The sequence below is a fragment of the Adiantum capillus-veneris genome, chromosome 8 (assembly GCF_014529385.1).
Source record: "Adiantum capillus-veneris isolate H3 chromosome 8, ASM1452938v2, whole genome shotgun sequence".
NCBI classification, from domain to species: Eukaryota; Viridiplantae; Streptophyta; class Polypodiopsida; order Polypodiales; family Pteridaceae; genus Adiantum; species Adiantum capillus-veneris.
Window position 1 is genome coordinate 51,790,377 of NC_140938.1, and position 24,401 is coordinate 51,814,777.

General features: G+C 43.6%; 1 protein-coding gene across 2 annotated transcripts in view; it reads left to right on the top strand.

The window, feature by feature from the left end:
• Nucleotides 1-7,418: 7,418 nt before the first annotated feature.
• Nucleotides 7,419-24,401, top strand: part of LOC147452130 (putative LRR receptor-like serine/threonine-protein kinase At1g06840) — a 101,584-nt gene continuing 84,601 nt past the window's right edge. The window contains exons 1-5 of one of the 2 annotated variants that reach the window (XM_086517933.1): nt 7,419-7,735; nt 23,042-23,186; nt 23,285-23,356; nt 23,443-23,514; nt 23,598-23,741. In XM_086517933.1, coding sequence (XP_086374059.1) covers nt 7,615-7,735; nt 23,042-23,186; nt 23,285-23,356; nt 23,443-23,514; nt 23,598-23,741 — 554 coding nt within the window. In that variant the 5' untranslated portion in view covers nt 7,419-7,614. The remainder of the gene's footprint in view (nt 7,736-23,041; nt 23,187-23,284; nt 23,357-23,442; nt 23,515-23,597; nt 23,742-24,401) is intronic. The other variant, XM_086517932.1, reaches the window with a different exon arrangement.

The window sequence follows — 24,401 nt, forward strand, 5'->3', positions numbered from 1 at the left end:
CTGGATGAAGGCCAACACTTTGTCCGTAGCACCAAAGATGCCATCATAGGTGAGAAAAGAGATACTCTTTCCTCCCTCTTTGAACTTCTTTATCTTCTGTGACCTTTGCCATGCCGGGTATTATTTATGATGTCCTCCCCTCTTGTATTCTCTAGGAGAATAGCCATAGATTTCGTCAGAAGAGAAGGAAGAAGAAGAAGAAGGAGAAGAGGGTGACCTCTTTCTTGCCCTTTTCTTCTTTTGTTTCCTCTCTTCCCTTTCAGAGTTACGAGGAGAAGGATTGTGGGTTGAAAATTTCCTCTTGGGAGGACTTGGCGATCTTCTAGACCGCCATCTTCGTGGAGCTACATCTTCAAAGGAACTTAAAAGTTTCATTGCTTTCTTGCTCTTTGGATTCCTGGACTCTCTTGTATGGGAGAGGGTCGAGTCTTTTGGGAGTCTCTTCAAGAGGCCTCCTAGGCTCTCTCTCCTCTTGGAGAGGAAGGGAAATCCCATAAGCGTGAAGTTGTGGGTAACTTCGGCTTGCAAAGCAGGGTAGCTTGGTGCAACCTAGTGACAAGATAATTGACAAACATAGGGTCATCATCAATAGCACCTTCATGAGAAAAATCAAAGTTATCAATGTTCATTCTACTCTCTTGATTATTTGTCAACCATGTTAACAAATTTAGTGTACTTACTTAGTGTATGCTTTAGCAACTCAAAACCTTAGTTGCTACTCCTCGTATCCTTTGAAAATTCGCACTTAAGTATCTACACCCATGGCTCGAAGTGGTTAATTATAGACAGTAGTGGAGTGGGTATAATATTACAGAATTGCCAAGGACTAGCTCCTTTCGGACTTCTTATGGCTCAATAATGGTAAAGCCGTAGGCAAGTCTAAAAAGACCCCATTATAAAGTCCAAAGATGTCGAGGTGTGCACCATATCCCACATAGTGGACTCAACAAAACCGATTATAGATCCCAGTCCCACTTACCCTAATATAATTAACAAAATCGATCTTTTATAGGCTACTTAAGGACCTCTCTTCTTAAGCAAGAAAAGAGAAACCAAATGCTCTGATACCAATGTAATGGAAATGGCCTATTAACTTTGAGAGTAGTGAAAATTAAAGAAATACTTTGGTAAAATTACTTTGTGAGCATAGAAGATGAACTTGATTGATGGTGGCAACATAAACATAGCATTAGTCTCGTGGGGTGCAGTATGTAATCATGTTAATGTATAGCGTGAGTTCAAAAGGAGGGGCTTTAAAATGCCAAAAATTTAAGCAATTTAATAGAGATACATTAAGATAAGAGGTTTTTATATTCAATTTTGGATTTTTTTTCTAAAATAAGGGGTCATTTTATTCATTCAGACATGTTAAAAGAGAAGTTTTTTTAATACCCCACGAACGTACGTTATATAAGGGGTACTGAACGGTGAACCCCCCGAGAATTTAGTTAACTTGGCATGAACAATACAATTGCAAGAGAGAGAGTGTAGAGAGCATGACAACAATTGAGGACCGGATTTATGTGGAGCCGGTCCCCCCTCCAATAGGCATTTGTATTATAGTTTCTCCCATCAAAAGAGACTTGGTACAATACAATCTTTGTGTTCCTTGTGACCTAGGTGATGCAATGAAGATGGAAAGCTTCATGCAGCACGAGTATAACATAAACTTTGTGGAAAGCATTAACTATCCCAAGCCTTAGTCCCAAGGCCTCAAACACCTTCGAAGGTACAGAGAGCTAGCGGGGAATGAGGGTAGGGAAGAGGAGGAAGAAACATTTCATAGGAGAAAGAACTTGTCCCTCACTTATCATCACTCTTCTTGCTAGCATGCATAATAGCACATTAATGAAGATGGAGAAGATGGCAAGATTAAGCATTGAATCATGCGTCTTGGTTGAATTTGCATTCCATAGTCAAGAGGTTGGTGTAGGATCTCAACTTCTCTACTAGCTTGGAGAGGAGATGGAGCTCTTCCACTTTGCACTTTACACAATGAGTGTGTGTGTGTGTGTGTGGGAGAGTATACCCCCCAACCATGCCCCTAGCTTCCCTTGGTCAACCCCCCCTTGTAGCTCATGCTTGAAGCTCATTGGACCCCTCCAAGCCTAGCCAATCACAAGCAAGAGACATTACAAGCAACAAGGCTAGTCTTGGGATAAGTGTCCACCTTTTCCCTTTGAGAGACAAGACCTGATAAATGCAAAAAAAATTAATTATTTATACTAAATTATCATTGGATCCCTTGGGTGGCCAACCAATAGGCTTTAGACACACCATGAGGGCAACATGATGAGGAACTTGACAAGTGTCCTAAATGCTTTCTTTGTACCAACTTACCTTACGTGAGGGTGTGTGTGTGTTCTGTCTCTACCCCCCTCTTGTAGGGCTCGCCCCCTCTTTGTAGGGATAGACTTTGACTTGTGCACACCTTACCTTAGTCCGCAAGCATGACAAAGCACCTCAAACTTGGGTGGTGTTCCCACAAGCACCTCAAGCTCCCTAGTCTGCAAGCACTACAAGCACCTCAATCACCTTAGTCATCAAGCCCGAAAAGCATATCAAGCACCTTACTAATCAAGCACAACAAGCACCTCAAGAACGTTAGTCATCAAGCACGACAAGCACCTCAAGCACCTTAAGCTTGGGCCGGGTTCCCACCTCAAGCTTAGGCCTAGCTTACCTAAAGTCAAAGGACTTTTTAACACTAACCTTTGGAGGTCTCCAACGAAGCAAATCCTAAGGTATTTAAAGCTCCATTGGCTAGCCTTGCTCTTAGACAGACCATCTCTCATTTGGACCCCTTTACCATTGACCCTGTGGTGAGATAGATCTGTAAGCACATGTCAATACTCTAACCCTTGTTCTCGTTGATTCTCCCACATTAAATGATCAGTTTAATATGAAAAAATCATCTAGGTTGGTTAGATATTAGATTTTATGACATTACCTCTCTCTTGAGATCATGTCCTCCTCGACTATGAGGTAGAAGAAATAAAGCCGTTGTCATTAGTCAATCTTGCTTAGCGGGTAGAGGATCCCTTTTTACCCTACGACATCTTTTTAAGATGGATGACTAATCCATTTGGTGCTTCGGAGACATAGCTGCCGCAAGCATGTGTTCTCTTTAGTCCATTTCATTCTTCCAAGTAGAGTGACAAATTCTGCTTGGTGTTTGAGAGACGTCGTCATCACAAACATGATTCTAAGCATGCATACTATTTAAATTTGTGCACAATAAAAAGAGAATTAGTCTTATAAGACAAAAACATTGGTCATTTAAAAGAAATTTGTACATTTTCTTACTCTAATGTAGCATTGTAAGTATTGACAAGGTTCATACTATCCTTAAGTTGTATTCCTTTCATCCACCTAGCATCTTCAAAGGGATAATTTTTAAATTTGATCAGATACCATTGGATAATCTTACCATGTCATACTACCTTGTCTTCATGCCAAAGGATAGCTTCGGATTGTAGCTAGCACCTCTTCTTGGTCTTCAATTTCGGGAGGGTCTTCAATAATTGGTTCACTTGGTGGCTCTCCTTTGTAGGGCTTAAGTAGGCTCACATGATAAGCATTGTGTATGAGCCAATGGTTGGGACACTTGAGTTGATAAGCCATCTCATTGACGGGCTTCAAGATTTTAAAAGGACAGCAGTATCTTTTTGCTAGTTTAGCATAATACTTTTGATTGTCCATAGGATTTTTGCCCGTCGTTTGCCTCAATCGAGCCTTAGGAAACTTAAGTAAGACCCAATCATTTTCTTTGAACGTTAAGGACATTCTGTGCTTGTCAGAGAAAGCTTTTTGCCTTTGTTAAGAGATGGATATAGCATCCTTAATCTTTTGAAAAGATTCTTGTAGGTCACGGCTATACTCATCGGTAGCAGCGAAGATCTTTCCATGTACCTTAAGTAGGAAGGGACTTTTGGGTCTTTCCTCAATGATTTCAAAAGGTGCTTTTCTCGTAGAAGTATGTACAATATTATTGTAATCATACTCTACAAGAGGTAAGTATTTTTCACATTGTGAGCGTTGATCTACTTCGGTAGCATAAGTCTTGGATTAGATATTAGATTTTATGAAATTTCATTTCATTTCATCTCTCTCTCTCTCTCTCTCTCTCTCTCTCTCTCTCTCTCCAATATTTCATTTCATTCACATCTATGTGTGTGTACATGGCAAAGGAAAGATGGCGTGGGGGCCGCTGAAGAGTTGAAGAGTGATGGCGTGGGGGGTCTTTGCTCAGTTTATGCGGGAGTTAAATAGTTGGCAAAGGAGAGATGGGGTGGGGGCAGCTAATGGGCAATGGCGTGGGGGGTCTCTGCTCAATTGCCGTGGGAGTGAAAATGGCTCCGGTGATAAATTAGGGGATTTTTTTGTGAAGTTTTTAGCATCGTGTAAGCGACGCCATCGTTTATACGACACCTTCCAATTTGTAAGCGTCACGAAGAGCATAGCAACATGAGATGCATTTAGTGATGCACTTAGTGATGTTGTTATCGATGCTCCTGTTATTTTTGGGACAAATTATTAGGCGTCACTTCAATGATGCCCGTAAATTTTGCAGGTGTCCCTACTTATAAAGCGCCCTTGTAGTGCGACTTGTATTGCTATGGTGACGATATCTATACAAGTTTGATGTGTGCTTTCCTTGTGATAGATTCAACATGGTGTGGATGGTTATTCAAGTGTATGCTATCTTGGTGGTGAGTGCCACTAGTTAGTAAGGGGAGTTATGAGAGGATGTAGTTGTAGAGTTGTATTGCTTGGGGTTGCAATATGCCTTTGGCAGATTTGCATAGCACTCTATTGCAATCATAAGCCTCTGCAACTTCCTACCCTTCGTGTTTGCACATATGTTGATACCTGTAAAATCCCAATTGAAAGTTGTAGTCTTGTTAGAGAGGATGTAGTCCTAGTAGACATGTACTCCTTGGGGTTGCAGTATGCCTTGGGCACATTTGTGCAGCACTCTATTTCAATCATCAACCTCTTCAGATTGCTACCCTCCGTGTTTGCACATATGTTGATAACTATACAATTCCAATTGGTATTTTCTCCCAACTTTTTTGTTCTTTGGAGATCTTGAGGGGTTTATTCACATATGGTTTGACATATGGTTGTGGATTGGATACAAAATCCCTATTTTTTGGGGAGAGAGAGAGAGAGAGAGTGTTCATTGGCTTTCTAAAGAAAGCTTTAGAGAAGAAGAGAGTTAGTACACATTTCAAAGTTTGCTATTTCCTATGCGGATTGGACCTACCTTCTTATGGGAAAGCATTGAAATCTTCTTTCCTTTTTAGTTTGCCAATGTGTCCCTTATGTGAAGCATTGAAATTTTCTCTCCTTTTGAATTTGCCAACGCCTATGGAAGTGCAAAACTCAAAGCGAGTCCCCTTACCCAACATACCCACCAAAGCCTCTAGGCATAAGCCCAAACCCAAAAAATAAGGTGTCATTTTTTTTTGGGTTTTGGCTTTATAAAAGAAGCCTTAGAGTATGGTTGATTTAGCATACTTTCAATGTTTTCAATGACGATTCAAACTTTTTATATTATTATTATTACAAAAACTCACAATTGTGAGTGGATAGTATTAAGAACATCCGAAATATACTCCAACCTCAAGCTCAAACCGAACCTTGAGGGTCAAAAGATTACAAGTTTTTTGCTTGGCAGAGAGACCACAACTACTCCTAGGCTTTACTTATTACAAGTTGTCATCATGACATGTATGGTTCTAGACCAATCCTCTGAGGCTTGTTTGCCTCCGATCATGTGGATCGTCACTCTGCTCTCTTGTATGATTTCACAAAAGCTTGCCACAATAGATCCCCCTCAAACACGCGGCGGTTCCTTGCTTGCCAAATATGGTGAGAGAAGTAGTATCTGCCAAATATGGTGAAATAAGTAGTATCTGATTATTTGATGCAAAATTACCTTAAATGTTATTTCGATTTTAAAATATAAAATGGATCTTTTTATTTCACCTTTCATTTCACATCTTCACATAGCTTGACTTCTCTTGCATTCTATTCTTTTAAAATACTAAAGTGAAGCTTCACCTTGTATGATTCTAATAAATTCTACACACACACACACACACACACACACACACACACATTTATATATATAGATTAATGAGTTCTGTATATACATATATGTGTGTGTGTGTGTGTGTGTATATATATATATATATATATATCTCACACACACGTGAGCAAGTCATGGTAAAGGCAAGAGACATATGAAATATGTGAGCACTTAGTTTAAAAATCCACAAATTAAAAATTTTTTTCTAGTACTTTTGGTTCGCTTCTTTGCAAGAAGGAAACTCGGTCGCTTCATAAAAGAGACATTTTTGAACCTCATTGTTTTAGAAAGCCATCGTGACCCTTTCACTTGTTCTATTTGTATCAGGCTGGTAGGCCTTTCATTGTAATGCTCTTTCTTATATAAATTCACGCGTTGTACTGGGAAAAAAAATGCGCCCCTTTATTTCATAGCCTTATATAACTTGACTTCCCTTTCATTTTACAATTTCAAAACCATGTGTCTTTCACATTGTTTGTATTGTAATGTTGAGAGAAACAATACCGTTGGTGGTATAAAGTTTACATGAGGTTGGAACATCGAGGTGCCCATGGAGTTGATTGTAAAAAACATCGCTCAAAACTCTGACGATTGATGCATGGAAGAGGAGATTAAGGGGATTCCACAAGGGGGGAGGGGGGGGGGGGAACTATTTTCAGTTATCCCCTCCCCCCTCAACTAACTGCAACTCAATGAGGTGTAGTTGCAAAACCCACACATTACCCCCATCTCTTGGTGAAGCTCTCCACATCAAATCAACTACATTCAATCTATCTTTTACGATTACCGACCTCCTTTTGGGGGGTACCTAACTCGAAGACATGACATTAATAGTTGGTTAATTCACAACAATCAAGGCAATGTGAAGCTTGGAAGCCATTGTTTGGGAAAAATCAATTTCATAAACATACAAAATTCTTTTAGGGTAGATTTAAAGTGGAAAATTTCCAAAATAATCGGCATTTTTTGCAATTTATCTCTTATTTCTTTAATTTTCCAAGCGGATTTTCTCATTCTCCACCTCCCTTCAACCGGATGTTTTGCTTTTTCAACCGGCCCAAGGCACACACTTTTCTTGAACACGGTTGGAAGCACATGGCAGGAGACTTATTATCAAATAATTGGGGTTTTGACAAATAAATTATACCCAAAGGGGCCCAAAGGGAGGAGTCTTAAAGGCCAATGTTGAATGTGCCCATGATGATGAGACAATACAATGAAATGTCTCTCTCGTGCTGCTTGTCCCTATTGTCAAGGCAAAATGCTATCTATAAGAATCGTGATGGATCGGTGGTCTTGCCAGTCAAAGAAAAAGACTCGCTCCTTCTCTTCAACGTGATGCAACTTGCAAGCCATGCAGCCATCAACAGCCACCATGTGATATTACTCTCTCTCTCTCTCTCCCTCTCTCTCTCTCTCTCTCTCTCTCTCTCACACACACACACACACACACACACACGCGCGCGCGCGCGTTCGGGCTACCACACTGCAGTCCATAATTGCGCAACCTTCATGAAATGAGTATATTTTGCTCAACAACATCAAATATGGTTGATACGCAGACATTCCTCATCGCCTGTGCTCTCTTTCTGGCTGCTATGCATAAAGCTGCCCATGGAGTTTCCGACCCCACCGAAGGTGAGCCTCCTCATTATCTTTCCTCACCATTCGAGCAGTTGGGTTATCAGGATTGCATAGCATTAACAACATTCAAGGAGAATTGGCTGATTCAAAACAATTTGCATGGCAGTGAGCTAAGGCTTTGAGTTATGAAGGTTGTGTTTCAATCTTGTAGTACTGTATTGCTTTCTTTTTTGTTCTTACTTTCATAGTTTCTTTCACTTCACCAGTTTATTGCAGATACACAAGAAGATTTAGAAATTTTCTCATGTAGGAAAACGGAGTCTTTTCCAGTGTTTTTCATACAATGAATAACATCATGAGCTTCTGCTCGAGAGGCTCCGCATACCTAGCTAGGTACGATTGGGGGCAGGGGACCACCGGCCCTCCCACCGAGCCGGTGGTCCCCTGCCCCCAATCATACCTAGCTAGGTATGCGGTGCCTGTCTCACAGAAGCTCATGATGTTGAGGTAAGTCACAATGTGGGAATTATTGTGAGAATTTGTCCAAAACTTCTTCTATACCTTAATTGTCATAAAAATTGAAGCTCTCACTCGCTTGGTGATGAAGAGATAAAGCTCAAACAAGCTAGGAGCTCGTTATTCATTCACCTTTAAAAAAGTATTCACTTCTTTATTTTCTTCAATGAAGAGATCATACTATAGGAATACATATGTGCAGAGGGGGAAAGAAGAAGAAGAAGATCTTTTTAAGGTCCTAGCAACAATCCCAATTGACTTTCAACAGATAATTATGGGCAGGTCTTGAACTCAGGTTGAGAGAGAGAGAGAGAGAGAGAGAGAGAGAGAGATTAAACAAAATGTTATATTAACGTCTTTTAAAGGCCATATTAATCTATGAGAACAAAGAGTTACATGGTGAATCTGATACAAGGTTTCGATTAAAAAAAAGAAAGAAACTAACCGAACAGAAACTCTACTAGAGCTGTAAAAGGAGGGTACCAAGAGCTTGAGAGATACATTTACAAAAAGTGGGTGTGTCTTTGAGAGAACAAATACAAAATGGTGGATATGTGTATCAAAATCTAGAGATGGCTCGCATTGATCGCTGCATGTGAGAGAGAGAGAGAGAGAGAGAGAGAGAGAGAGAGAGAGAGAGAGAGAGAGAGAGAGAGAGAGAGAGAGAGAGAGAACAAATATAAATGATGGATATGGATCGCATTGGTCGTTGCATGAGAGAGAGAGAGAGAGAGAGAGAGAGAGAGAGAGAGAGAGAGAGAGATTTTCCTCCAATCCACATTCCCATTGGCATCCCTCCTTCCAATCATTGTCCATGGGCGGCTACCATGCCAGTTTACGGGCACTACTATGGCTGCTCTTGAACCCTTTGACACCAGAGGATACTGCCAGTATTGAGAGTGCCACGCGGCATTACCTTGGATGGACTCTTGTTGACTACGTACATGATGGTCACTCTCCGTAACAGACTTGGACACCCCAAGTCGAGAATCTGATGCAACACAAGTGAGAGAAACTGAAAATAACTTAATCACAACTGAGAGGGACAACACGGCCCGGCATAGTTCCGTTCCAGAGAGATCCAATCTATCAAAAGCAAAGCTTTCAAAATCCTCTAACTTAGGCAAGAAGTTTTGAGACAAACCCAATAGAGAAAATGTACATTGCAAGAGTTAAGAGGCAAGGCAATCTTCCAGAATCCTTTGACAACAGCAAGAAGTTTTGAGATAAAACCCAATAGAGAAAATATCCATTGCAAGAGTTAAGAGATAAGGCAATCTTAGACCATATGCCCAAAAGAATAGCAACAAAGGCATTGATAGGGATGACCAGTCACAACCAGATCTTGGAATTGCTTGTAGCTGGATCTCTCACGTGAACCCTATCGGTCAGCTAGTACAGAGCCATGCACACGTGGAGTCTCAATACTAGTAACGAATGAGCTTGGCATGACAAGGCCCCAACTCTCAAAGTCGACGATGCAGAGGCGTAGAGAAATGGAGAGAATAAGAGAGAGAGAGAGAGAGAGAGAGAGAGAGAGAGAGAGAGTGAGTTATGAACCAACTTCCCGGGCAATGAATTTGTGATTATACAATGGCAGCAAGGTGTTGCTTATATACTAACCTGGGGCCCTTAAGTATCCCCCTCAATAAATTGCCCTACCCAAGACTTTGACAAATAAGTAAAATAAATACCTAAAGCCAAAATAAATATTGGGATCACATTGGGTCATTCACTTGAGATGCTATAACTTTAACACCCTCTCTGCAACTCATAATGGACGTATGTCGGAAGACCAAGTCAATGAAGAAGTTACCATGGACACCCTAGTAGTGACATCTACTACTGGATACACAACCAACTTTTTACCTTAGAAGAATGCCATTCGGTTGTTGCCTCATAAAAAATTGAACTCTAGACCACACTACGTCCAAGAATCCCCATTCGTGAACTATGAACACATTACGTCCAAACTTTCCTAGACAATGAACTTTGAAACGCATCCCGTATGTAATCCAGCCAACAACAATGGATTGGTGCACACATCCATAGTGTTATTATACGTTGTGTTGGTTCCTTGCCAGATGCTTGTGCCTTGAACTCGGACCTACGGGCTTGAACTCCAACACATGGTCCAAATCATTTGTAGGGAGCTTCGTTTTCCCCTCTTTGCCGCTCACAAGCCTCTCCCTGGTTGAAGCTAGTTGCAGTAACGGCCACCTAACTGGCGTTTTGGATCTTTATCTTGAGTCCATTTGCTCCGGATCAGCCATGCAGCCAGCGTTTTCAGCTTTTGGCCCATCTTCCTCGCCTGAAAGCCTCCCGTTTGCTAACACCAATCTCTTTGTTGCAGCCCGGATCTTCAGCAGCTCATTAAGCCTCTTCTCAGCCATTCCCTCATTGCACCGAGTGCCCATTGCTGTCTATTTTTGGCTCCATCATCATCTGCGTTTTCAGCCCTTCATTCCTCTCAGATCGGGAGGGTGAAACAGCCCCGGATCCACCCCTTGGTGGCAATTAGCAACCCTCATTATGACGGATCCAAAGGTGCATCAAATTAGCCCCGGAGGTGCTTCATCTTGAAGAGTACCGAGGCGACATTTCCCATTCGAGTCAATAGAGTCTACATTGAGGTATTGCATTTGTGTACATTCCATTTACTCAATCAAAAGAAAATACCACATCGGCAACAATGTGGGGGGCTCTTGAGAGGGTTGGTTGGGACCCCATCAGGTGTCATTCTCCTCTCTCTCTCTCTCTGTCTCTCTCTCTCTCTACGACGGTAAAACTATCTTCTTCTTCTCTTCCTCCACATCTCTACCTCTCTCTCTCATTTTGTCTCTAAAAGAAACCATCATTCGTACTAAATAACACACACTCAAGCAAGGAAAGAAGTAAAGATTCGTGGAAGTGTAAAGTCTAGATCTTCACCATTTCAATTCTGTTGCACGTTACAGGGAGGTAGGGGCATTGGCCCTTGGGCCCTCTTCACACCAAGCTTTTTTTTTTTGGGAGCGGGGGGGGGGGGGGGATGTTTACTGTAGTTAGAGGGAATGGCCATTTTTGGTCTCTGTTCCCCTGTTACCATTCCAAACTTCCCGTTCTGAATCCCCGCGCCATGTTTCAAACGTGAGTATCCGTGTGGCATTTCATGCCTGTTGCCGTTCCTTGTTCCCCATTATGACTTCTTGTTCCAAGTAACTATGGTTTTACTATATAAAGGGAGGCAAGCAAGCAAGGCTCAAGCCTCACACTCAAGCAAGCAAGCTCTCTCCCTCACTCTCCCTCTCTCTCTCAAGGAGCTTGAAGCCCTTAACTCTAGCCTACAACCTCTCCCCCTCGCTCACCCTCAGTCTCTCAATATCTCAAGCAAGAAAGCTTCAACCTCTACCTCTCTCTCTCAAGCTCTCAAGAGTCAAGGCTTAAGCTCTCAACCTTCCACCCCCCCCCCCCCCCTCTCTCTCTCTCTCTCTCTCTCCCCCCCCTCCCATGGTGAAGGTTCCTCGAGTGCTCAGAGAACAAAGAAGAAAGCCGGGGAGTGGTCATGGTGGGATGTGACCACCTCCGAACTCTTGGCAATGGACGGTGCTTCACGTTCATGAATATGCAAGCATTGTGGCTTTAAACGAAAGTCTGGGATGACCAAAGTTCGAGCAGACATCCTACAACTAGAGGGACAACAAGTTGCTTCTTGTAAAGAAATGGCGGGGAAGAAGAAGGTGGAGTTTGTTGCCAAGGGTGCCATCTTACAAGCTAAAGGCAATGCCCGATTCAAGCGCCAAGTAATCGGCCCAAACTGTTTGGTGTTTCCCTCTACAAATGGTTGTGGAGGTAGTGCTGTGGCAGTGCAAGCATTGTTCCGATCGAGTTTCTCTACGCCTACCTCTTCAACCCTCTTGCAAACCTTTGCCAAAGCACTCTAGATGTGTCTTGGGATCCGAAAAAGGAGGATTTGGATGCTGCCATTGCCCGGTTCTTCTATCATGATCACGTCGCCTTTGTAAAGGCTCGGTAAGTCCTCGGGTCCCTCTTCTAGGTTCTAACTTCTATGTAGTATACTAATATGTACTATGTCCTCTCAAAACTCACGTTATATTGATCATTATGTACTATTATGTCACAAAGTGATGACGTTTGCATGTCTGACCGGACAAAACCTAGAGAAACTGACAAAAACACAATATTATAAGTTGTTCCAACTTATGGGTCCCGTCCGATGGGGACCAGGGGACACAAGAGGATAAAATCAAGCAAGGACCCAAAATTTGCGTGGACTGTCGACGTGGCACAACGTCGGATTTCTACAAATTGACTGGCAGCTTTTGGTGCTAGAGAGAAGGGGACCATCTTTCTATCCTCTTTCTAGAGATTTGTGAAAAAGTCTATGAGGCACGCCGCACAAGCCATCTAGCAGGTCAGAGGAGGAGACTCCATCCTCTGATGATAGTTTTGACAGTGAGTAAGAGAACAAGAAGACAAAGGAATTTGAGGATGGGCGTCAAAAAGTCAAGATTGATATGTTTTCAGGCTACTAGTACACCCATCGAGCCCTTGAATTCGTACAGTAGTTTGATATCGCCTTCTTGGGAGGTCATTTCTCGGAACGCTCCAAGGTGCGAAGGGCGGCATCTTACTTGAAAGGAAACACACATGGTGGTCTACTCTCTTGTTGCGCAGAAAAGCACCTAAGAAGTGGGTAAAATTCTAGAGAGCTTTCACATATGCCCAGACGATGTCATCACAGCTTGGCATCATATGAGAATGTCACGTGCACATCTAACCCTACGTGCATGTGGACAATTACTTGTAGGGTTTCGGTCAGCCTAGGAAGTGTTTTGGCACCTTTGTGAGCCTGTACGCAGGACGTGCATGTCCAGGCACTTAGAGTAGCTGCATACCCTCTTATTGCACAACCCATTAGCATTAGCATCAATACCCTGCACCAAGCATAAACATTGTCACCACATTGGACCACTTTCCCTATCTCGCGTGAACCACCTCTTATAGGCAATTTAATTATTGATGACCCTTCAAATTCGAGAATCGTGGGGTTTGCTATAGCAGGCTACTTGACCCAGTTCTATCCATGCTATAAAGGAAGCCCCTTGGGCGCTAGAAGAAGGAGAAGAGGCAGCAGAAGAATCAATACCCGCAGTAGTGCCCTTCTCAGCAATAGCCTGCAGTACCACCATTTTTATAGCTTTGCACCAGCGTTTTCCAGATCAGCCAGCAGCGTTTTTGAATTGGCTATCTCAGATTGCCCATCCATCTGCGGGTGGAATGATGATGAGAACTACAACTGTGTGCCAATGTTCTCCCAAATTGCCCTCCAAAACAAACTCGTAATTCGGGGATCTCTGTCCGAAACTATTGTCTGAGGCATGCCATGTAACCGAAAAATCTGAGCAATGAATAGTCTCGCAAAATGATCAGGCTTGATCGTCTTCTTTACTGGAATAAATTGAGCTTTCTTACTAAATCTGTCAATGACTGTCCAAAATGCCATTGTGCCCACTTTGAGTCTTGGGAAGATCAAAGATGAAGTCCATAGCAATGCTTTCCCAGCGGTGGGAGAGAATGGGTAAAGACTGTAGAGGTGCTGGTGCCTTATGATTGTCAAACTTTACCTTTTGGCATACTAAACAACTGCGAACAAAGTCATCCACATCCTTTTTGAGCCTTGGCGAATAGAAGCAACGCTATCTATGCTGCGGTGTCCCGTAAAAGGTGGACAATGGCACTGTCAAAACGTTTTCCCTCAAAGGCTGTGTAACACACAACATCATTCCGCATCAAATAGCCGTCCCATATGGAATAACTTGAAACTGTCTCCCCATTCTGTAACTGGGTAAAAATGTCAGCAAAGTCAGGATCTGTGGCGTACTGGTCAACCATATCCTTGAAGCTTCGGTGATGTATCGCGGAAATAGCCAGAACTAAGGGCTTCCGACACAATGCATCTGCCACTAAGTTCTTCTGTCTCTGAACATGGACAATCTGGAAGTGAAACTGTGACAAGATGTTAGCCCATCGCATCTGTTTTTTCGAAAGCTGCTTCTCTGACAAGAAGCAGCGTAAACTCTGATGATCCGTAAAGATTGTGAAATCAGCTCCCAATAAATAGTGTGGCCACTATGTAAGAGCATGTATAACTGCCAATAGCTCTTTTTCATAAATCTGTGCTACCAACTCTGGCCGTGAAAACATCTTGCTCTCGTAAGCAATGACATGGCCTTCTTGCATCAAAACTGCTCCCAGACTACGACCACAAGCATCACAATAAACTTCGAATGGCTTTTGCAAGTCTGGCGAAGCCAACTCTGGTCCAATAGTCAATTTTCCTTTGAGCGCCTGAAAAGCGGTCACCTCTGTCGGTCCCCCACATAAAACGGACTCCTTTCTGAGTCAGTAAATGCAAAGGTAAAGCTATCTTTGCAAATTTTGGAATGAACCGTCGATAATAAAAGCACAAGCCCAAAAAGCTTCGAACTTCATGAACATTCTTTAGGTCAGGCCAATCGCGGATAGTCTCAATTTTGGCCGGGTCCATCTGCACTCCTTCTGCTGAGACGAGAGATCAGAGATCAGCTGGGTTGAATCTGGTGTAGACGGGACCGCAGAAGAGGGGAGTCACTCCGCTCCTTTGTCACAGATTACCCAAATGGAAAAAAGTCATTGATTTTCCTTTGGACTTCAGGAATACTGATTTGCTGACAGTATTCTGCTGGATGACTTTATGAAATAAGTACTTCGACGTGGGAATTCTCGAGATGAATCTGATTTATGTGTGCTCTCATATGTGACTGTGTTTGAGTGTAGGTTTGAAAGAAGAAATGACTGCAGCATTTCGGTCTTGAGATTCTAGGACACGATCACAATAAGAATTAGTTAATCCGACATTAGTGAGGTTTGATGTGGATCTAGATGCGATTTCTAAACAGTTTCCAGGAATCATGGTCCTAGATCTCGATGGACTCTATGTGATTTGATATGAATGTGATTTGATGTTCAGCGACTGTCGTCTTTGTGCAAGTACTAGATTTGTGTCGTCTAGTGCGTTGGTACTTAGAGTCAATGTCTACTGAATTGGTTTATGGCTTGTGTCTGATTTTGTAGGCGTAATCGAGGGCGATTACAATTCTTTCAAGAGGGGGTTTGTCGCAAAGTGATGACATGGCATGATTATCTAGCAGAGAAATGGCCAAGTGGATAAGAGAAACTGAACGAACTAACTTGAAGAACTTATGAAGCATCGGCCGTGGGGCTCGAAACCCTAATACCAGAAGCTTAAACCCTGAAAGGGATTTTTGTAAAATGCACTAACACGATGACATGGCAGATCCTACGGATGCTGACGTGGTAGGGCCGTACAAAATTTCCGCGATTTGCGTTGCAGATGCCACATGGTAGGCTGTACGGATTTCCGCAAATTACGTTGTCTTCTTTTGGGAATCTCCAGCTTGAATTGATGCTTGAATTGATTGCTTTTGGGGCTTTGCTTTTGACATCTCTTGTACTGTTTAAAAGAGCCCTTGGGGCCTCACTCTCCAGAGCATCTAGATGAAGAGTCTGAGAGCAGAGGTATCCTCGGGAGTTGTAACTTTTATCAAGCATTAATATATAAATAAATACCAAAAGGGGCGCCAATTTTTTGGACCAATATCTTTGGGCACGGAACCACGTTGGGCCGTGTCGAATCAATTTTAAAGTGTGACAAAGTTGTGAAGTATTTTCAGTGATTCTCTCGTGTGTTGTGCGAGATTTACAAATGGGGGTGCCCAAGTCTGTAATAGTGATCGAGAATCTGGCACGACACACGAGAGAGAATCACTTTAAAATACTTCACAGTTCAATTGAGTTGACACGGCCCGACGTAGTTATATGCCCAAAGAAATTGGTCCCAAAGACTGGCGCCCCTTTCGGTATTTCTTTTTGTATTAATGCTTGAGCAAAGTACAGCTGCCCACAAAAGATCGATACTCTTGGAAAATCCTATCCATTATTGGATTAAATGTCGCTGGAGCGTTCGTAAGTCCAAAAGGCATAACCAAATATTCGTATAAGCCAAAGGTTGTCCGAAAAGCAGTCTTGTAGACATCCCTCGGAGCAATTCAGATGTGATGATATCCACTCTTTACATCAATTCTGCTTAAGCAAGAGGATCTCTGTAGTCTGTCGAGAATATCATTGATCCTTGGAATAGGAAATCTGTTCTTGAAGGTGATTTTATTGAGAGCTCTGTAGTCAATGTACATTCTCCAAGATCCGTCTTTCTTTAGTACTAGCAATTTTCGGAGAACAAAAAGATGACGTTGGTGCAGCCAAAGTGTGTCGACTCTAGAAGGTGACATGGGCAGATGTGTACAGGCAAGCAGAAGCATGGTAAAGGACTAGAGCAGCTAGGAAGGTCACGGGATAGCAGGTAGCAGCGGAAGTGTATGCATGATGCGGCTTATAGGCCAAGAAAGGCTATATAAGGGGCTAATTGGGGTAGCAGGTGAAAGAAATGCAAAGTGCAGTTTTGGGATCCAGGAATGAAGAGATTGAAGTGCTGAAGGAGCAGGTCCAGACGGTTCATCAAACCGAGCTACAGAGCCCAAGTTATTGAAGGTTGAAGTTTTGGCGGTTTGCAGGTTCTTGCCGGACAGGGCGGCTGGAGACAGGTGGTCCAAGTGGAGTTTGAGGTATAGATGTGTAGAGCTCAATTCATGGAGCCTACTCGTCTTTTCAGATCGATGATCGGAGCTACGGTGAGCAAGATATCAGCTGTCAAAGTTTGGACGGGGGACCGGGTCTGAGCCCACTTGGCCACATTGGAAAATGTGCCGTCTGGCATCTTCTGAGCCTCGACAAAGTTCTAGAGCGGAGTGTACATTATACGGAGCTAACAGGAAGAGACTGCATGCCAACGGAGTCCGGAGCAAGAAGTTACGACAGTCGTAAGATTGGGTATCTTTGCCCGAAGTTGATTGCAGATGGTTTGATCGTGTTTTGGTCGCATTGGATCTTGGGCCTGGAAAAATCGGGTAGCAATGAGGATTATGGAGAAGCAAGGCGGCAGTGCAAGATTTCACCCGGGCTTTGTGGCTCAGCAGTACGACACGGGAGTAGAAAATGGGAGCCAGGCAAGTGCAAGCAAAAAAGTTTTTTGGTTTTTTTTTATAAAAAACAATGGGCTTTTGCTTATCTTCAAGGGCTTAAGGCTCAAGGCACTGGGTGCTGCCACGTGGCGGGAGACGAATCCCACATGCGCTGAGGGAGTGCGGCAGAGGAGCCTATATTAGCAGGGCCGTGAGGCTCATTGGGTGTGTAGCAAGGGCGTGGAGAGCTCTTGGAGCTCGTGGCTATGGCGCGTGAGGCGCGGCGCTGCAGGGGTGGAATGTTGGTGGTTTTGGCGGCGGCGGCTGGCAAGGCGGCGAGGCGGTGGCACCCGTGGGTGGCCGCATGGCGGGGGAGTTTGTTGATGACGTGGCAGGTAGCCAAGAGGCGGTGCCCGCGCCTGTTTGGGCCAAAACTTTTGAGGTAAGGGGTGTACCCCCCTCCCCCCCACAATAGCGACATCGCTATTGCCTTGAGGGGAAGGGGTCCCACTGCAAGGAGGTGGCGGTAAAGACAGTTGGCTAGGATACTCAAGGGCCAAGAAAAAAGAAGTCCGGCCGTCCAAAATCAAAGGTGCAAAGGGCAAGTGGACACACCATGCAAAGCTTTCCAAAGTGAGCTAGGCCAAGTGTTGGCAATGCAAGTTAATGCTAAAAGGAACTTCAAATGGAGTGCACGACATGGAATGACACCACATTTTTCTTTTTTGAGATTTCTAGGCACACCCCTATAGAAGGAGGTTTTTGTTCATTTGTGAGGGTCTTTTGGCCAAAGAGGGTCTTTGGACCAAGGAGGGTTTTTTCTTGCCAAAGCTTTTGGAGCTCTTGTTTTTGGTTGCCGAGGTTCATGCCGGCGGTGTGTTGATTGTACATGATATTGCCTATGTTGGAAGACTATTCCCTACTGTTTCTTGGCGTCATTCCCCCTTCCCTCTTCTCTTCTCTGCTTGTGTACGTGTGTTTCCGGGCGTGTGTAGGCCTGTGTGCCCCCCGAGGCTGGTCGTGCAAAGAGAGATAGAGAGAGGTTGTATGAGTATGGAAGGCTATGAATTGAGCGGAGCGGAGTGATTGAGTCTGTCTGATGCATTGCAAGGCGTATGTGCGTATGATTGTGTGAAAGCAATGGTTTGCTTGCGGATAGTTTTGAGTTTTGAAGGTGAACTCTAGTGGATTGGGGCGCTGTGTGTACCCTGGGCTATAGTGAGGCATTGTGTTGTGTGCTGGGTGTGTTCCCCTTTCCCCCTCTCCAACGTGCTAGGTTAGATGAGACCCTTTTCTACAAGTTCTACTACTTGGTTCATTATTTCTTCATTATGGGCTCGGCTAACTCGATAGGGTGGCCGGTTCGGTGGTGTACTTCCAGGAATCAAATCAATCGTATGGTCCTCAGAACCAGATGGAGGTAACTTGCCTGATAGGCCTTCAGAGAAATAATCAACCCGTGTGTATAGAAACTCTTGTTGTTACTTATCCAATTCAGACATATTGGTTCGTTGTTCATCATTTAATTCTTTCAAGTAGATCGAGTAAACGAAAAGATTGGATTTTATCAATTTGTAAATGGCCGAAGCCGATACAATAGGGACGGACTCGCCCTTCAATTTTACATCAAGCACAATTTTCTTGCCCTTCTAATTCTTCAAAGTAGCTTTTTTTGGCCCCATAATCAACCATGGTGTTGTTCTTGTGGTACCAAGGGATTTCTAGAGGATGTCATACCCTTCCAAAGGCATGATCTAAAAGTAGTCATGGCCTAAATACCCCTGACAATGCAAACTAAGCTTGCCAATGACAAGTGTAATTGCAACATCCTGTCTGGGTGCCGCTAGAACTGCCTCCGCCTGTGGCCTCATTTTGTCGGGCGTAATTCCAAGTGGAGTCGCCAATTCGAGTGAAATGAAGTTGGCCTTGGCTCCTCTGTCAAAGAAGATGAGGGCTTCTTGATCTCGTACTTTGCCCCATGCACGACAAAGTTTTGTGCTTTCATCCATTTGATCTGGATCGACGGTCCCCATCCAATCTGGTTCCAGTCTTGCTTTCATCTTTCCTTTCTTGCCACATTCTTCGGCTTCTCTGGAGCTCTTTGGCCTACCTTCTGATTGTCCTCTTTGTGCCTGTTTGGGGCACCTTGCAGAGATGTGTAGTTGTTCTCCACAGTCAAAGCACATCCCTTCATTGAGGTATTCTAATTTCTGTTCCTCTGACAATTGGGGTCATCCATCCTTCTTTTTCTGAAACTTTTGTGTCCTTCTATTACTATTTGTCTCCGGTCCTTGGTGTCAAAACTTGATGAGCGGGGTAAGTCAGGTTCCCCCGAATGCATAGCACATCCTTGCTTAGCATGTCCCATCAGTTGTTGTATGGACTCGGACTTCTGCTGAAGGCAGTAATCTCGGATCTCTTTGGGAAGTCCAGAGCAAAATCGCTCGATTTGCTGCTTGAAAGTGACCTTAAAAGAAGCAGCAGGTAGAAAAGCATCCCAAAATCTCCTACAATAAGCATCCAAAGTGTTGGCCTTGGTTATACGAAGATGGTTCCAAAGCGGTAATCACATCTCGTTCGTACTCCTGAGTCAGCCAAGAGGAAATAAAGAGCTGTTTAAACTTTTACCACTTGGTCGGGGCTTCTTTCCATAAGAGAAGAGTGGACCACCACGTTCGTGCATTTCCTTTCAAAAATGATGTTGCCCTCCTGATTTGGAGTGCTCTGAGTAGCGCCCTCTAGAGAATGCTATGCCAAATTGTTGAATAAAGGCTAAAGCCTTGGGAGCATCTCGAAACCCCGAAAAGGTTTCAAATTTTATTGCGTGTCCACCTTCCTTGAATTCCTTGGTCTTTTTGCCCTTGTCCTCAAGAAAATCATATTGGTTGGCTCTGTAAAAGTGCTTCATCTTTGAATAAAACATGTGGTCATCGGAGTCCGAACTCTCAAAAGAGGATGAATCCTTGCCAAAATTGTCAGAAAAGTGTCGAGATTTGTGATATGTTATGCTCTTCTTGGCCTTCTTCTTGTTCTTTCCAAATTTCTGGTTCTTTCTTCTTCATCATGCGAATCAGAAGAGGAAGAGCTATCCGAGCTGTCAGAGGAAGATGAGGACGAACTGGACAATCCTTCGAAGCGTACATGCTTCTTCTGTTTTCTTGCACCTGCAAAAGAAGATTGATGGCCCAAATAACTAGGGTAGTCAGTCCCCTTGTTGCGCTTCTTCGATTGCTTCTTCGTTGCCAAAAGTTGATTGACGTGCCTTCCGACAACGTCATCTTTAGTAAACATCCTTGGGATAGAAGGTTTCTTGAGGGCTGACTTTATTGGTGTGTCAATGGCTTTCTGCCAGTGAATATGCACTTCATCAATTGGGTGTCGGGTCAAAAATTTGGCATATTGTGGATCCTTCACAAACTAGAGCATCTCCTTTGCGCAATCATCAACCTGCTCTGCTGACGTTGCATCTCCATTAGTTGATACTCCGTAGGCCGAGGTGGCCCATATTCTTGCTCTACTGATCCATTTGAATTGCCTGTGCTGCCTCCTATTCCAAAAGTGTCAGACGGATTCGTCTGATTCTTGCCAAAATTCATGTGTGTCATGGAAAAATGGATTTAGATTTCTCGGTAGAAGAGAAATCGATTGAGCTCTGATACCACTTAAACAGACTGGGCACCCCAAATTTGCCACGACACACGAGAGAGAATCACTCTTAAATACTTCACACTTAAATCACAGTTCAATTGAGTCGACACGGCCCGACATAGTTTCATGCCCAGAGAGATTGGCCCCAAAGACTGGCGCCCCTTTTCAGTATTTCTTTTTGTATTAATGTTTGAGCAGAGTACAGTTGCCCGCGGGTCCTCTCTGCTCACAGGCTCGTCAGCATATATGAGCTACAAAGAGGCCAAGGGAACTTTTTTAAAGGCCCTTGGCCATGGAAAAGCAATTACATGAAAAGCCTCAACTCAAAATCTCCTGGCTCCAAAAGCACTAGCGCTAAAGCTGCCAGCGCAATCTGCGATTTCCGTACAGATGCCACGTCAACACAGCTAGCGGAACTTAGAAACTGTCCATAGAGTCACTTTCATTCATGTGCTTAATCAGTAATTTCTTGTGCAGGACCCAGGCTAGCAACACAAGCCTCATTTCCACTTGGTACAATCAAGCAAGTGTATCCGAAGCATCCGGATTTTGCAGGAGTGTGTGTAATGATAGCACACTTCACATATAATGCAATCAATTCATGAGCCTATGCATCTCTACCACCTCAAAGAGTCTGTGAAATCCTTGACCTTGGTCAAGAAACTCTCTACAGAGTCACCTTCACCTTATGTCCACTCTCTAATTGCTTATGCAAGTAAGCAATATGGCCATTGTTTCTTAGTGGATACGATCTAATAATTGTCTCCAAAGTATCCTTGGTTGTTTCGTGTGAGTGCTTTGTCTTGCTGTGGCCTTTAGATCCTCGACCCAAGGATCTAGATTACAAGTTTGCTTATTGTAACGCACATTGTTAATGGTCCTTTGTCCCGATGGTGAGGCTAGGAAACGTTTTTGAGAAGTGCCATGTTGGAGTCATTGGAGTGTTGCACACCTTCCGACCTTGCATTAGGGTGCATGGTTGAGGTTGATAATATTTCAGGTCGGATCTAGGAGAGGTGTCTCATCCATTGCACCTCCCTAGATGTGGCATTGCAGTTGTGGATTCAAGAGCATGACGAGAACTAGGAGCTCATTAGAAGCCTTCCTGCAGTTCATATGGAGGCCTTGTTGCTTTGCCATCTACTCATTAGGAAGAGAATGGGGTCTAGATGGGGCCCCTTTATTTGGCAGTTTAAGGAAGTCAAACCTTTAGTTTTAAGAAAGTAATCAAAGGACATCTTTTGAATGCAAACAGGCAAAACGGCTAGTTTATTTGAATTCAAAATTTTCCCCCAAAATGAAATTTAAAATCTAGCTGGTAAAACCATATCATGTAGCATATCTACGGAAAGAGCTTGACGCATAGATTTCAGATCTATGATCTCCACTCAAATCGGAGATCATATGTGGGAGTTATGAAGGCCAAAAATCATAAAATTGTCCACCTCCTTTTTGGGGGGAAAAGTACATCCTTTGACCACTCTTACACACCCACCATTCTTGCACACATGGCATACACCTATTCGTAATAATCTTAATCACCTCCTAAGCTCATGGCAAATAAAGAAGCCCTCCTACACCCCATCCTCTTCCTAATGTGAGACCATCAGAGACCCGTGGTTCGAGTTGGTCCATACCTTATGCAGCCAGTACGACTGCTTACAAAGCAGCTCAAACAATGTGCTGGAATGATGACAGGCTTTTCATCAATACATGGTGGGTTGCTCCCTTCCTCTTTAGAGAGAAAGGCACATTTGTGGCAATATGGGCATTGGTGGGGCTGTTCCCACCTCCCTTTGTGACAGAGCCCTCTGAGCCCATTTTGTGTCTCCGTTGTATCATTAACGTCTTCCAAAGTTGTAGGAGGGCACGATTGTAGCCCTTCTGGTTGTTTGAGTAATTAACACATTCATCTTCTTGTTCACAACTTTTGTTTTATAATGAGATATTTTTTATGCGTCAATTCAATGCACAAACATGAATGGAACCTCAATGGTACACATTTAGATGCTATCTGTTATTTTTGTCAGGCTGTTAGAATGGTGGCGGTTTTTTTGTGTGTACATGGGTGTTGTGCTGAACATATTGGGTGGGATTGTATGCTCTCTTCGTTCAGTTACCTCTCTTTTGGCAATGAAAGAAAGCATTGGGGATGGGCTCAACAGGCTTTCCAACTGGATGGGAGATGATCCATGTGAGACCCCACGATGGACAGGAGTTTATTGTGCACCCATTGATGGTACACAATACATTTCTGAGCTGTAAGTCTGCACTCTTTTGACATCTATCTTATGTCACACTGCAAACAAAAGTTCCAGTTTGTAGAAAGTGATTCTGGATTATAATTGTTCACTAATAGCCGCTTGATGAACATGAATTTCACGGGCATCCTAGCGCCACATGTTGGAAATTTGACGCATCTTTCAATACTGTAAGGATTTTTTACTATCAGACTGTGCTTTGATATGAGCCTCCTATTATGCCTAAAGTTTGGTCTTATGTTCTTTTTATGTCAAGTAATCTCATGTGGAACACACTCCAAGGGCCAATTCCTCCGGAAATAGGAAAATTAAACAATCTTTCTCTGCTGTAAGTGCTTCTGCAGTTCTTGTTGTGCTTGAACTCAGGGATCTAGCTGCTAGCTGAACTTGCTAATGCTCAAATGTTTACAGGCTTTTTGATGGTAATGAGTTCAGTGGAACTTTGCCACCAGAGTTAGGCAACCTCTCCAAATTGAATAGGCTGCAAATCGATTCGAACAACTTATCAGGTCCACTGCCACCATCTTTACAAGGCCTGAGTAGTGTACGGCACATGTAAGAAGCTGATTACACTTTTCATCTTGCTGAATTTTTTTTTGTCTCATATTTAAGCAGATTCACTTAGTATGGAGCTGTGGTAAAAACTGATCATGCATGTTCCCAAATGCACATCTCTCTCTCTGTCTCTCTCTCTCTCTCTCTCTCTCTCTCTCTCTCTCTGAGCGGGCTGAGGGCTGAGCGCGCAGCTCTCTCTGAGGGCGTGAAGGACTGCTGAGGGCGGGCTGCTCTTTGCGCGCGTGAAGGACTGCTGCTGCCCCTGCTCTTTGCGCGCGTGACGGACACCATGGTGGGCTGCTGATTCCCCTCGCGAGAAGGATACCATGGCGGGCTGCTGATGCCGCCCTGAGGCTCGCGCTCATGTTGCCCTGAGGCTCGCGCTGCATGTCTGTTCCCCGCAGTCCTACGCGTAGCACGTCAAGCTGTTCTACGCGTAGCAAGGCCAAGAATCGCCCCAGCTGTTCTACGCGTAGGAAGTCAAGAGCCCCTACGTCTAAGTTTATTTCAATTTTTAAGCCCTAAGGTAAATTTTAAGTCTAAAAGAGATTTTAAGCCTTCTCTTTGCGTCCAATTTAAAGCGATTTAAGGCCTTAAGGTAAACTGGTTAAGTTTGCCATACTCTCAATCCCTCACCCTAGTATCCTAGTACCCTATCCC